Source organism: Sprattus sprattus (assembly GCF_963457725.1).
Source record: "Sprattus sprattus genome assembly, chromosome: 16".
Lineage (NCBI taxonomy): Eukaryota > Metazoa > Chordata > Actinopteri > Clupeiformes > Clupeidae > Sprattus > Sprattus sprattus.
Window position 1 is genome coordinate 945,504 of NC_137914.1, and position 12,390 is coordinate 957,893.

The 12,390-nt window shown below is 40.6% G+C and overlaps 2 protein-coding genes across 2 annotated transcripts; one reads left to right on the forward strand and one right to left on the reverse strand.

The window, feature by feature from the left end:
* The first annotated feature begins 676 nt into the window (after positions 1 to 676).
* fkbp3 (FKBP prolyl isomerase 3) lies at positions 677 to 6,539 on the forward strand. Its single transcript, XM_080853901.1, has 7 exons — positions 677 to 808; positions 1,198 to 1,299; positions 1,405 to 1,506; positions 2,424 to 2,559; positions 3,090 to 3,157; positions 5,136 to 5,233; positions 6,151 to 6,539. The coding sequence occupies exons 1-7, from the start codon at positions 704 to 706 to the stop codon at positions 6,203 to 6,205; spliced, it is 666 nt and encodes a 221-aa protein (XP_080710027.1). The 5' UTR covers positions 677 to 703; the 3' UTR covers positions 6,206 to 6,539.
* Positions 6,540 to 9,162: 2,623 nt separating this feature from the next.
* Positions 9,163 to 11,893, reverse strand: faua (FAU ubiquitin like and ribosomal protein S30 fusion a). Its single transcript, XM_080853903.1, has 5 exons — positions 11,830 to 11,893; positions 10,977 to 11,059; positions 10,219 to 10,363; positions 9,902 to 9,957; positions 9,163 to 9,355 (listed from the first exon to the last, which is right to left on the reverse strand). The coding sequence occupies exons 2-5, from the start codon at positions 11,049 to 11,051 to the stop codon at positions 9,230 to 9,232; spliced, it is 402 nt and encodes a 133-aa protein (XP_080710029.1). The 5' UTR covers positions 11,052 to 11,059; positions 11,830 to 11,893; the 3' UTR covers positions 9,163 to 9,229.
* Between the last annotated feature and the right edge of the window lie 497 nt (positions 11,894 to 12,390).

Below are 12,390 nucleotides of genomic sequence, written 5' to 3' on the forward strand. Positions count from 1 at the left end.
TGATTTATCGGCTTTAAGATGCAGCATTTGCCATACTCACTTTTGATCATGTTGATGTGTGGAATAGTGTGTGTGTCATCAAAAGTGTTATTGAAATCATATATGTTATAGGCAAAACTGCCTCTTTAACTTCTGTTTAAGTGGGATTTTGCAATGCAAAGAAATGTGAAAAAATGCTTCATAATGTTTAAGCAATGCATTTAATAGATTTTGGCTTTCAACTAACCAACCTCTCCAAATTCACACAATTATCTTATTATTTTGATATAGTACAATCCTTTCCAGTTAGTTTTAACTACAAATTAAAGCAGTTTTTACAAAATAACAAATACAAATGATTTATTCTTGTGATTTATTTTATATCATATTGTATTCATTATGCAATGGCGTGTAAAAGGCTAAACATGACATACTATTTTTTTTGTAACGACATTATGCTTTTATTCTGAAATAAATGGTATGTAGCCTACTTTTATTTCTTCATTCCAGTCACTTAACATTAAATAAACGTTCAGATGTTATTTTGTGTGGTGATCCTCTACTGGTCAAGATATTTAAAAAAATGTCAACAAAATATGAATGAATCGATGATTTAGATTTAAATCGAGGGCAAAGATTGTACTACACTCATTCATTATTTAGATGTGTAATTTCGAGCCAGTTCTCTTGCGCAGGTTCAAAGTTCATAGAGTAAACTTGTAAGATGGCTGCCGAACCGACAAGGGAATGGAGCGATGAGCAGCTCAATAGTGATGATCTCGCCAAGAAAGACATTATAACGTTTATACAGGAGAACGCTGCACACTCGGTATGGTTCACACATGGTTACCGCAAAACGGTGTCCAAGCAATGCACGGTAGACTTTTAAACCGCATGTAGCGTTTTGCTACCTACCCGGCTACACATGCTAGCGCTCTATCTAGCTGCGTTGTACCGCATGGGGGTTAGGTTTCGAGTTTGCTGCATGCAGGAATAAGTGTTAGGAAATCTGACTTGCTTTGCAAACGCTTCCTATAAATAATGCTGTGTGTTTTTACACTTTATCACGGGTATGGGAAGTGTATCTCTTGCCGGTGTATGCTATCTGTAGCTGGTGTAAATGTGTCAGCTTTGTGTTCCTTGTAGCTTTAATCAAATATTTCCTTAGTTAAGTTCACGTGATTCTGACGGTAGAAACATTTGTTTTTTCACCCCCAGTTTCTTTCTGAACACAAGCTAATGGGAAACCTTAAGAATGTTGCTAAAACAGCGAAAAAAGAGCAGCTAATCGTTGCCTACAACCAGCTTTTTGAGACCAAGGTAGGTGTTCTAAAGACGCACGTTTTCCGAGTCACCCACACTGCATTCCATTATATCATGACGGTCCCTGTCGGCCTGAAGTAACCATTGCATTTGTTTGAGAAGAGATTTAAAGGCGATGAATCGGTTGAGGAGGTGACCCAAAGTGTGAAAGACGTGGTGATCGAAGACAAGCCCAAAGAGGAGAAAGTGGAGGCCGTTTATGAGGTATTATCTCTAGTTTGCTCATATCCTTTGATTATATGATGTATTATCTCTATTTTGCTCATATCCTTTGATTATATGATGTATTATCTCTAGTGTAGTTTGCTCATATCCTTTGATTATATGATGTATAATCTGAAGTATAGTTTGCTAATATCCTTTGATTATATGATGTAGGCCTATTATCTCTAGTCTAGTTTGCTCATATCCTTTGATTATATGATGTATTATCTCTATTTTGCTCATATCGTTTGATTATATGAAGTATTATCTGTAGTCTATTTTGCTCACATCCTTTGATTATATGATGTATTATCTCTTGTCTAGTTTGCCCATATCCTTTGATTATATGATGTATTATCTTTAGTCTAGTTTGCTAATATCCTTTGATTATATGATGTATTATCTGTAGTCTAGTTTGCTCATATCCGTTGATTATATGCAAATCCAGTTATTTCAATGCAGGGAATATATAACCCTAATTGAGACTGACACCTGATGGTAGATTCACAAGAATACAATATGTACTTTTTAAAATTTGAAATCTGTTCATCAGCAGACTAATATGAAATATGCCCGTCAGTATACCATAACCTGGACACATGGCCACAAAGGCTTTCAGTAAGCCAGTCTTGGGGAACATCCTGGGCAGTTTCACAGGAGACTTCTGAGCTTTCTCGGTGAGCACCTCCCCCCCCCCCGTAACTAATCAGAAAGAAACAGATGTTGAAGAGCGTTGATTTGGGCCGCCATGATGTCAATGAAAAATGCGTGCGACAGAATGTAATGCGGTCAAACAGGAGGGAATAACCGCAAGAGGCTGACATCTCAGCCACACATTTCTCTTAACACCCACTAGCACGTGTTGTCCATTGCGGCTTCAAGGGTCTAATGTCCGTCCTCCGTCCTGGTTTTGCCAGGGTCCTCCAAAGTACACCAAGTCGGTCCTGAAGAAGGGGGACAAGGTTCACTTCCCCAAGAAGGGCGACACCATCGGCTGTTGGTACACGGGGACACTAGAGGATGGGACCGTGTTTGACACCAACATCCCCGCAGGTATGACTCCAATATGAGCTACCTACGCTGTTCTGTAGATATGACTCAAATATGAGCTACCTACGCTGTTCTGTAGATATGAGCTGCCTACCCTTATCTAGATATGACTGAAATATGAGCTACCTACGCTGTTCTGTAGATATGACTCAAATATGAGCTACCTACGCTGTTCTGTAGATATGAGCTGCCTACCCTTATCTAGATATGACTGAAATATGAGCTACCTACGCTGTTCTGTAGATATGAGCTCCCTACGCTGTTCTGTAGATATGAGCTACCTACGCTGTTCTGTAGATATGAGCTACCTACGCTGTTCTGTAGATATGAGCTCCCTACGCTGTTCTGTAGATATGAGCTCCCTACGCTGTTCTGTAGATGGCAGGTTGGCCTGTGTATGTGCCAAGGGCTCCTGCTAGTGAGCTAGTGCTATGTTTTAACTGACGTGTTTGATGGAAGCCAGTAATGGAGTGTGTTTTAACTGACATGTTTGTTTGTGTATGTTTTAACTGACATGTTTGACACCCCTGCAGTTGCCAGGAAGAAGAGACAGACGAAGCCACTGCTCTTTAAAGTGGGATTGGGCAGAGTCATTCGAGGGGTAAGATCTTTGATTATCGCCCTTCGTCACATTCCTCTCTCCCTCCTTCACATCTCTCCCTCCATCACATCTCTCCCTCCATCCCTCCATCACATCTCTCCCTCCTTCACATCTCTCCCTCCGTCACATCTCTCCCTCCATCCCTCCATCACATCTCTCCCTCCTTCACATCTCTCCCTCCGTCACATCTCTCCCTCCATCTCATCTCATCTCATCTGCTCTGACCAACTCTATCAGTTTGCAAGTAAATGTAATTCAGTAGATGAACTCTTTACTTTAATGTTATAGTGGCCATGTTTGATGTAAGATGTCAGAATTGTGCCGTATCCAAGCATAGGGGGAGTGTTCTTCTACAACCGTGTTCCTCCAGCTGTAAAAATAAAGAAAGGCTCTACTGCCAAACATTGGCCAGCATCTCTGCAAACTGTAAACAAAGCAAGCATCAATTCTACAGTACAAATATATATATATATATATATATATATATATATATATATATATATATATATATATATATATATATATATATATATATATATATATATATATATATATATATATGTATGTATATAAGTGACTGAGAATAACGATCGTCCTGTGATTGGGTTAGGAGAACCTGAGGTTCTGATTGGGTTAGGAGAACCTGAGGTTCTGATTGGGTTAGGAGAACCTTAGGTTCTGAATCATTCATTTGTGTTGTTGAGAAGCATCCTTCATGGAGAGAACACCTCTGATTCTGCCCTCTCTCTCTCTCTCCAATTCAACTGGCTTTATTGGCATGAATGTGCGATACACTGTTACCAAAGCACTAATAATAATAATGCTAAAATGTTACATGTTTCTATTTCCCCCAGGAGGAATGGTAGTTTTTGTTGGTCCGTTAGGTTTATGAAATCAGGGTGGATGTCTTCGAATTGGTTGAAATATGCATTTCTAATATTGTGGTACTTTGTACATTCCGTCAGAAAATGAGGCTCATTTTCAACAGCGTTCATGTTGCAGTAGACGCATAGTCTCATCTGTATACATTTAGCTTGCTGGACTCTCATTTGGTTCTTCCAGCAGTTAGTGTTATATTCTATATCGTTTATCGAATATATCTCTCTCTGGGTGTCCATCCCTCAGTTGGGCAGCAGTGTGGTAGTGCCTGTCTGGTTTGCTTGTTTGAAGATGGTGTCCAGAATTTAGCTGCTCTCTTTTGAGTGTCAAGAAGGAGTGGGTATCTTCCCAACTCTGCTCTACACGCTATGTTAGGGCAACTCCTGTTTACACCCAATATATTTTTACAGAATTCCAAATGGAATAGTTCTGGGAGGCTTTTGTCCCATGTGTCCAATTTGTTTTTAAATTTAGTTCCCCAAACTTCACTCCCATAAAGTAATATAGGTTTCAGTATTGAATCAAAAAGTTTTAGCCAGAGTTTTATGGGGGGGTTACATTTTAGTAGGGATTTCCTGAGCATGCGATAGGTTCTTCTTGCCTTTTCCGTTAGATCAGTTATTGCTCCATCAAAAACTCCAGTTGAAGAAATCATTAGTCCTAAATAACAATATTTTTTAACTTGTTCCAGTTTTTCTTCGCCAATTGTGAAGCTGTATTATTGTGTTTGGAGTGTCTTTTTTGGAATACAAGGATTTTTGATTTATCCAGGTTAATTGGAAGGGCCCATGTAAGACTGTTGACAATATTCAGACTTTCCTGAAGCGCCTCTGCACTAGGGGAGAGTAGGAGGAGATCGTCGGCAAAAAGCAGGCATTTCATTTCTTTGTGTTAAAGTTTGAGACCTGGGGATGAAGATCTTTCAATTTTTGTGGCCAAATCATTTATATATATATTGAATAAGGTTGGACTAAAGGTTGGACTCTCTCTCTGTCTCTGTCTCTGTCTCTGTCTCTGTCTCTGTCTCTGTCTCTGTCTCTCTCTCTGTCTCTCTCTCTGTCTCTCTCTCTGTCTCTCTCTCTGTCTCTGTCTCTCACAGTGGGATGAAGCCCTGCTGACGATGAGCAAAGGGGAGACGGCTCAGGTGGCGATCGAGTCGGAATGGGCGTACGGGAGGAAGGGCCTGCCAGACAACAAGTATCCTTTACTGTTAAGATAACACACAGACACACACACCAGTCCTTTACAGTTATGGACACACACACACACCAGTCCTTTACTGTTAGGATGGAACGAGAAGTACAACGCCACGCACGCACGCACACACGCACGCACACACGCACGCACACACACGCACGCACGCACCAGTCCCATGATTCCTAGTTCTCTTCCAGGTGGTAAACTGCCCTTCTTGTGTTTCAGTCCTTTCTCTTGAAGTTTTGTTTTGTCTTCACTTATAGACCCTCAGCGATCTGACAGTCAAATATATATAAAATATATATATATATATATACATATATATATTGAAAGCCTATGCTGTAAATGAAAGCTTATGCTGTCCTCCGGCAAAATCCTCGGATGCCCACGCTTGGTTCAAGTTAGCTTGTTCAGAATAACAGACTTGTGGAAGACGGCTTAGCGAAAGAATGTGTTTATTCTCTTCTTATGGTCAGCTCCGCAACACAGGCATGCACAAGGCACGTCTGCATGCTGAGGAGTTGGTCTCCTTGCTGCTTCTTCTTCTCATTACAGAAAGGTTGTGACTCTTATAGTATGAAATTAACATGTAAACAATACCGAGAAATTAAAGGTGTGTCCATAAATGAAAGTAGGAAGTATGACCTAATTTGGTCTGACTCAATTAGGTCTCAATTAATTAAGTGTCTGTCTGGGGTCCTGGCAACCATTGATCTCCAGCTGTTCCTTCCTTCCTGACCCTGGACAATAGCTATTTGATGTCTCAGGGGCCAAATGGTTGGGGAACAGGCCTGCACCCGTCTGTGAGGCCTTAGATGCATATTGACAGAATGGACCTTGCTGTGATTGCATATGACTAAAATCTATGTAATCTAACAATATGTATACCTTATATACCTTAACCCATATGAACCCAGAATTCCACCACATGCCAAACTCAACTTTGAAATTGAGTTGGTATCCATCGATTAACCATGGAAACTATGAATTCTCCCAGCATGCACTATTCTGACTGACGAAAACAAAGGATTGACGTCCATTCCAGAGGATCACCAGTGGGGAGGTGCTGAGCATATGCCTGTCTACAGTGTGTTATATAGCATATGCCTGTCTTCAGTGTATTATATAGCATATGCCTGTCTTCAGTGTATTATATAGCATATGCCTGTTTTCAGTGTGTTATAAAACTGAGTATCGTTGCTTTTTTTGGGAACTGAAGTCTTCTCCAGCTCTCGGTCTGTGGTAGCATGCCTAATGTGTTGCGTGTCTACCACATTGTACAGCTGAATAAAAACAAGTTTGCTTATTTTGTAGTTTTGTCATTTTTAAGTGCTTGATGCTCAAATATCAATTTCATGCGTTTGTGGGACTACAGCTAAATGAGTGTAGGTGGCTGTGCCAACAAGCAGAAGACTGCCACCTGGGCGTTTCTATGTAATATAAAATAAATTGTCTATGTAAAATAGAACACATGGGCTGTTGAGTTTATTTTTTCATCAGTGTTCTATTTGAATACAAATTTACATATGACGTTTCAGGGGTTTAATCATAGATTCTAATAAGGAAATAACTGGTGTTATCTGAACTAGAATGAATATGACCAGGATCTGTAACCAGTATCATAACAAATTATAGAAATGGCCCGAGCCTCATGTCCTGGCCTATTCAACGGTAAGTGGAACGGATGCAACTGATCATTAAATGCAAAAACACCACAGCCTTCCATCATTATATATTCCGTGAGTAGATTTTCTCACAACCACACATTTCATTTTAAGACGGTTATCCCTAGTATTCTAACCCTAAATTACACTTATGTGTTGTTTGCAGGTTTCATATAAACAATAACAAATCCAGTTAGCTCATATGTTGAGCACTATCACTGTAGTGACTGGGAAACTATACAGGTGTGAAGCTGTAGAAGAGTTTTGCATAAGCTATCACTAATCGGCTTTGACCATATGAGCCTACAGTGGTTTAACAGTTATCTCACTGTTAGCTCCCAATGTGTAAAGGTTTTTAGGTATTGACAAGGGGGTACCCCAAGGCTCTGTCCTTCGGCCGCTTCTTTTCCTAATACAGTACCAGTCAAAAGTTTGGACACACCTTCACATTTTTTAAGAAGTGTTTTCTTTACTTTTATTATTTTCTACATTGTAGATTAATACTGAAGACATCTAAACTACGAAAGAACACATATGGAATGATGTACTGAACAGAAAAAGGGTTATCTACAATCTAGAACATAATAGAAGTAAAGCTTCTCAAAAAATTAGGTGTGTCCAAACTTTTGACTGGTACTGTATATAAATGTATTAATAAAATTGCCTCCACACTCACTCAGCTTAATCTTTATGCAGATGACACAGGTCTGTACTGTAACACTGATACCATTGACTCTGCTATAAATAGACTGCAGCTCTCCTTCCACATGCTATAGCAGTTAAGCAACCTGAAGCTAATTCTGAATTGTGCCAAAACAACATGGATTACTTTTACTAAAGCTAGAAATGCTGATTTTAACAGTTTAAAACTGCTCTAGAAATGGCACCTCTCTGGAAAGATTCACCAGCTTTAAGTAACTAGGCATGTGGGTTGATGAGAAGCTTGATTTTAAAACACGTGTGTATCATCTCGTATAATAGCTCAGAACAAAATCAGGATTTCTCAACAGAAATAAGTGCTGGATCACTTTCTGGGCAGAAAACACATTATTGAGTCTGTTTTTGTATCAGTTTTAGATTATTGTGATGTTATTTACGGGAATGCATCCCAAAGCACACTGAAATCCCTGAATGCTGTATACCATTCTGCCTTGTGTTTTAACACTGGAGACCACTATGGTACACACCACTGTACTCCATAACAAGGCTTTATAAACCCGGAAATGACAGAATAACGGTTTTCCAGCACGCCTTTTATAGTGGTGCGCCTAGATATTTGCTGGTGCTCCCAATTTTTCTGGGTTAGAAGCACAGTGCTCCTAAGCCAAAGAGTTAGTATCGTGCCCTGCTCCATAACAATGTGGGATGGCCAGCCCTGTCTGTAAAAAGGGTCATTGGAATATCTTTGTTTACAAAACTATCATTAGTGTACTGCCACTATAGCTCTCCTAAAATGGAATTGTTATACCTTCAATACCCTTAACTCTGCCTCATGTTAACTCTAACTTGGGGAAGACAGCTGTCTGTTCTGTTTAAGGGCATAATGAGCCCAACAAATCCTTGAGGTTGTGCACTTATATCATTAAGGGAATTCTCTAACACTGTCTCCTTTACAACTGACTTCTCCTGTAGTGATTTGAACGGAGTTGCTATTTTATATATATATGCTTATGATTTCCAATTCATATATTATAGTAACAGTATGCCACAATTATACTTTAGGACTAGGGTTAGGATAAGCAGTTTTACCTTATAACAGCTTGAAAAAAAATTGGGTCGCTAAAATTACTTTTAATATGGAGAATCGCCGCTGTGCCATACCAGGGTCCATAGGCATACAACCACTAAATGTAAGATTGCCTGACGCCGCCCGGCTTTCTACGGTCTGCCGAACTAGTAAGTAGCTTATTTGCCGTCTTGCTTTGTCTTGTGTTGCACTTGCTTGATGTTCGACTGTGTTAGGACAGTTGAGTTGTTTGTCAAAATGTCAAAGTCAGCACAGTTCCAAGAGATTTCGTTAGTTTTAGCCACTAGCATATCGTTAGCGAATAGCAATTGATCCGGAATGCTCCTTTAACTTTTCATTGTACCCTCGGCACTACTGTAAATAAGTGTTGTTTTCCTCCATGTGTTTCCCGAGGCTTAAATAAATAAATAAATAAATAAAAAGAAATGCATTACGCCAACAATTCTTCATCTTGTGTTAATGGTCCCATTCTCAAACTTTAATACCAACAGTTGTAAAATGAAGAAGCATGTAACCTGTCCAAGTCCAAATTATACTTTTATTGTGAACAGGAGTTTGGTCGTGGTCTCCATGGCAGCAGAGCTCTTAGGAGTTGGCGTTGGGTCCCTTCTTCTTGCCGAAGGTGGGCACCACGTTGACGAAGCGACGGTTGTACTGGATACGACGCTTAGCACGGCCGGTCTTCTTCTTCTTCTTCTCCTGCTTCTCCACCTAAAGCAACGCAGACACAACAGCATTAGGGTACGAACACATGGGCGTCTTTTTAAAAACGGGACGCTAGCAAACGCATTGATTCCTATGGTACGGCGCGTTTTGCGTGTGCGCCTTTTCTCTGCCACGCGTTGCGTCTTTGTGACGTTTTTAGGTGCGCTTAAAAGTTTAACTATTCCTAAAGCAACGCAGACACAACAGCATTACACACTTCATCAAAGGGGTACGCCGCTATAACACACACACCATCAAGGGGTACACTGCCATTACACACACCATCAAGGGGTACACCCCCATTACACACACCGTGAGGGGTACAATTAAAGGGTACGGCTAAAATGCTTTAAACCATGTTTTGCCTCGAGAGACCTGAGGGACCAAATAATGGGTTTGGAGACAGAAACTAAAATCCTATTGTGATGCTCACAATCTAACTGAAACGATTGAAATTGACACAATGACATTCCTGTACATCACAGCCATGTGACCTGTGACCCTTTCAGACAAATTGGTTGAGGTTGAGAAAAGAATGTTTGCAATACCCACCTTTGGTGTCTGTCCTCGTACTTTACCGGCACGAGCCAGGGAACCGTGGACTTTACCTGTGAGGCACAAACACAAACAAAACGTTAGTGACCGTATAAAAAGATGCCATTTACCCCGTTATGCACATTGGATCATCCGTTTACTAGGTTTAAACACGCCTGGGCCTTTTAGATTTGCACTGACAGAAATAAAACCAATTAAGGATATGGAATACACTGATGCGTGTCTGAACTGCCCTGTGCGTTGTTTGTTACAATGTCATAGCGCCGCCTAGTGTCTGATGTAGATATTGCATTGACTGCATATGACAAACTGACCTCCCAGAAGCCTGGCAACAATATCCAGGGTGCTGTGTTCAGTTACTCCACACTCCACCAGGGCGGCACTGTTCTCCAGAGGGGCGCCTGCCAGCAGCAGCACCTGATCCTCCACGGAGATGCCCTCCAAAGTCTGGACATGAGCCTGCAAACATTCCCAAGAGGTTAGTCAGGGCGACAGTGGTACAGGAGGTAGAGAAGTAGTTTAGTAATCGGAACATTGCTCGTTCGATTCCCTGTTGAACCGTCCTTGAGCAAGACACTGAACCCCTAATTGCGCCTGATGTGCAGTGTGCCATCAGTGTAAAATGTAAAATGTGTATACATCCTTGTAAGTCACTCTGGATAAAAGCGTCTGCTAAATGTAAATGTAGTCAGTTGGGTCTCTGGCACACTTCAGACATTTACATTTAGTAGACACTATTGTCCAAGGCGAGGTACAAGGGAGAGAACAGTCTAGTTAAGAACAATGGAGACCTAGTGTAACAATAAATACTATTTTACATAAGAAATGGACATATTAAGTGCAAGAATGTAACTGCTGTAAGTGCAAGTTAAGTATTTAGATCAGGTCTTGCAAGTGCGCATCATTCACTAGCAACGTTGACTTACAACCACAACTTGATAACGAGTTAATGAGCAACTGGCTTCAGACACTATCGAATTGTGCGGGTACACCAACTGAATTTGCTCTGTAATAAGTGGTTTCGTTGACAAATATAAAACAGCATGTCGTAAGTGAGAGTTCGCCTTCTTACCTTGAGGTCCTGGACAGTCTCCTGCCCGGTCACCTCGAGGGTGTGTGTGTTCTGTGCACGCAGGAAGAGCTGCATTGTGTTTGCTGAAAAGAAGACATGCCGCGATGGTTAAACCATAGTTCGTTGGTCTGTTTTGGCATACCACAACATTAGAAGGTTGTCACTGCAGTCTTAATAAATGTGGTCAATTATAACAGATGAAAGAACTTCCCTTGTAACTTCACTACTTTACGCAAACCAGTCGCTGACTTTTAGACCCGCCACACTGGTTAACGTTACGTAACGTTAATTACGTTACTTAAGTGTTTGTGTACGAATTGAGGCAAGTACAGTCCAGTGCAAAGATCATTTAGCGGCCAAAACAAGTACATATGGAAAGGCTGAAACTATATCAAGCTACCAACTGGGCTAACGTCACCACCATCATACGATGGCCGGGCAGTTAGCTTAGCTGACAACCCAACTATTAGCCAATTCGTCAGGAGTGATGCGGTCATAACATTTTAGTTCAACACACCCGGTTGTAGGATGCAAGTTTGGCAACTGAAACTGGATTAAAGTTAGTGGCTTTTCGTTATCAATAAAAGCGACTGGACTTTCCTGATTGGCGTTCAAGTGCGACATTAGCCATAAAACTATGGTCGGAACACATCGCTGCTAACCTGGCTAACGACGGATATCATGTGGTACACGCGGTACCAACATATCAAATCCAATGGCGGAAAATGGGCATTTGTGACATTATTTACCCCCAGGAATGTTTCCTAAGCACACATACGACGAATTGTTGAATAATATGTGTATTTTATATCCAAAATAAGACCTCTAAATAGAAAAACTCAACAGGCCTCACCTCGTTTGGTGCTAGTCGCTCCACACTTGACGAGAAAAGGACCTTAGAAATTTCGTTCGGCGCATGTGCAAACTAAAGAATCATGGGAATCTTTCTACGCAAACGCTAAGTCACGCCCAGTTCAGGCTGGACGTTGCCACCATAGACATGTATAGGTACATGTCTATGGTTGCAACAGCATCTGATGCAGGCTTCATTGATAATTCAGTTGTGGCATTAGTAATATCCAGTAGTCCATGGTAATATGAGGAGAATGACCTAGAGCTGTCAGTTACCATAACAGCCATGGTACATCAAAAAAAATGCTTAAAGACTCATCTTTTTAGTTATCATCTGTCTAAATAGTTTACTTGCTTGAGGCCCTACAGTCAGGCCTTGTTATTGCCGTTGTAAATAGGTGCCTAATATTATTCCTTAAATTATCTTTCACTAGGCTTATTTTCTATAATTTTCATGTTTTAATTTGTTTCTCTAAGATCTTTTTTCAATGTTTAGTGAGATGCTTTGGAAAGCAGCGTCTGCTAAATACTATGACCATAATATTATTCAGCATTACAGGAT

Excerpts from the sequence above, each read along its gene's own strand:
- fkbp3 (XM_080853901.1), top strand. The coding sequence starts at position 704 with ATGGCTGCCGAACCGACAAGGGAATGGAGCGATGAGCAGCTCAATAGT. Across the intron at positions 809-1,197 it reads AGGAGAACGCTGCACACTCG|TTTCTTTCTGAACACAAGCT; the intron begins GTATGGTTCACA and ends TTTCACCCCCAG. Across the intron at positions 1,507-2,423 it reads AAGTGGAGGCCGTTTATGAG|GGTCCTCCAAAGTACACCAA; the intron begins GTATTATCTCTA and ends TGGTTTTGCCAG.
- faua (XM_080853903.1), bottom strand. The coding sequence starts at position 11,051 with ATGCAGCTCTTCCTGCGTGCACAGAACACACACACCCTCGAGGTGACC. Across the intron at positions 10,364-10,976 it reads AGACTGTCCAGGACCTCAAG|GCTCATGTCCAGACTTTGGA; the intron begins GTAAGAAGGCGA and ends GAATGTTTGCAG. Across the intron at positions 9,958-10,218 it reads TGTTGCCAGGCTTCTGGGAG|GTAAAGTCCACGGTTCCCTG; the intron begins GTCAGTTTGTCA and ends TGTGCCTCACAG.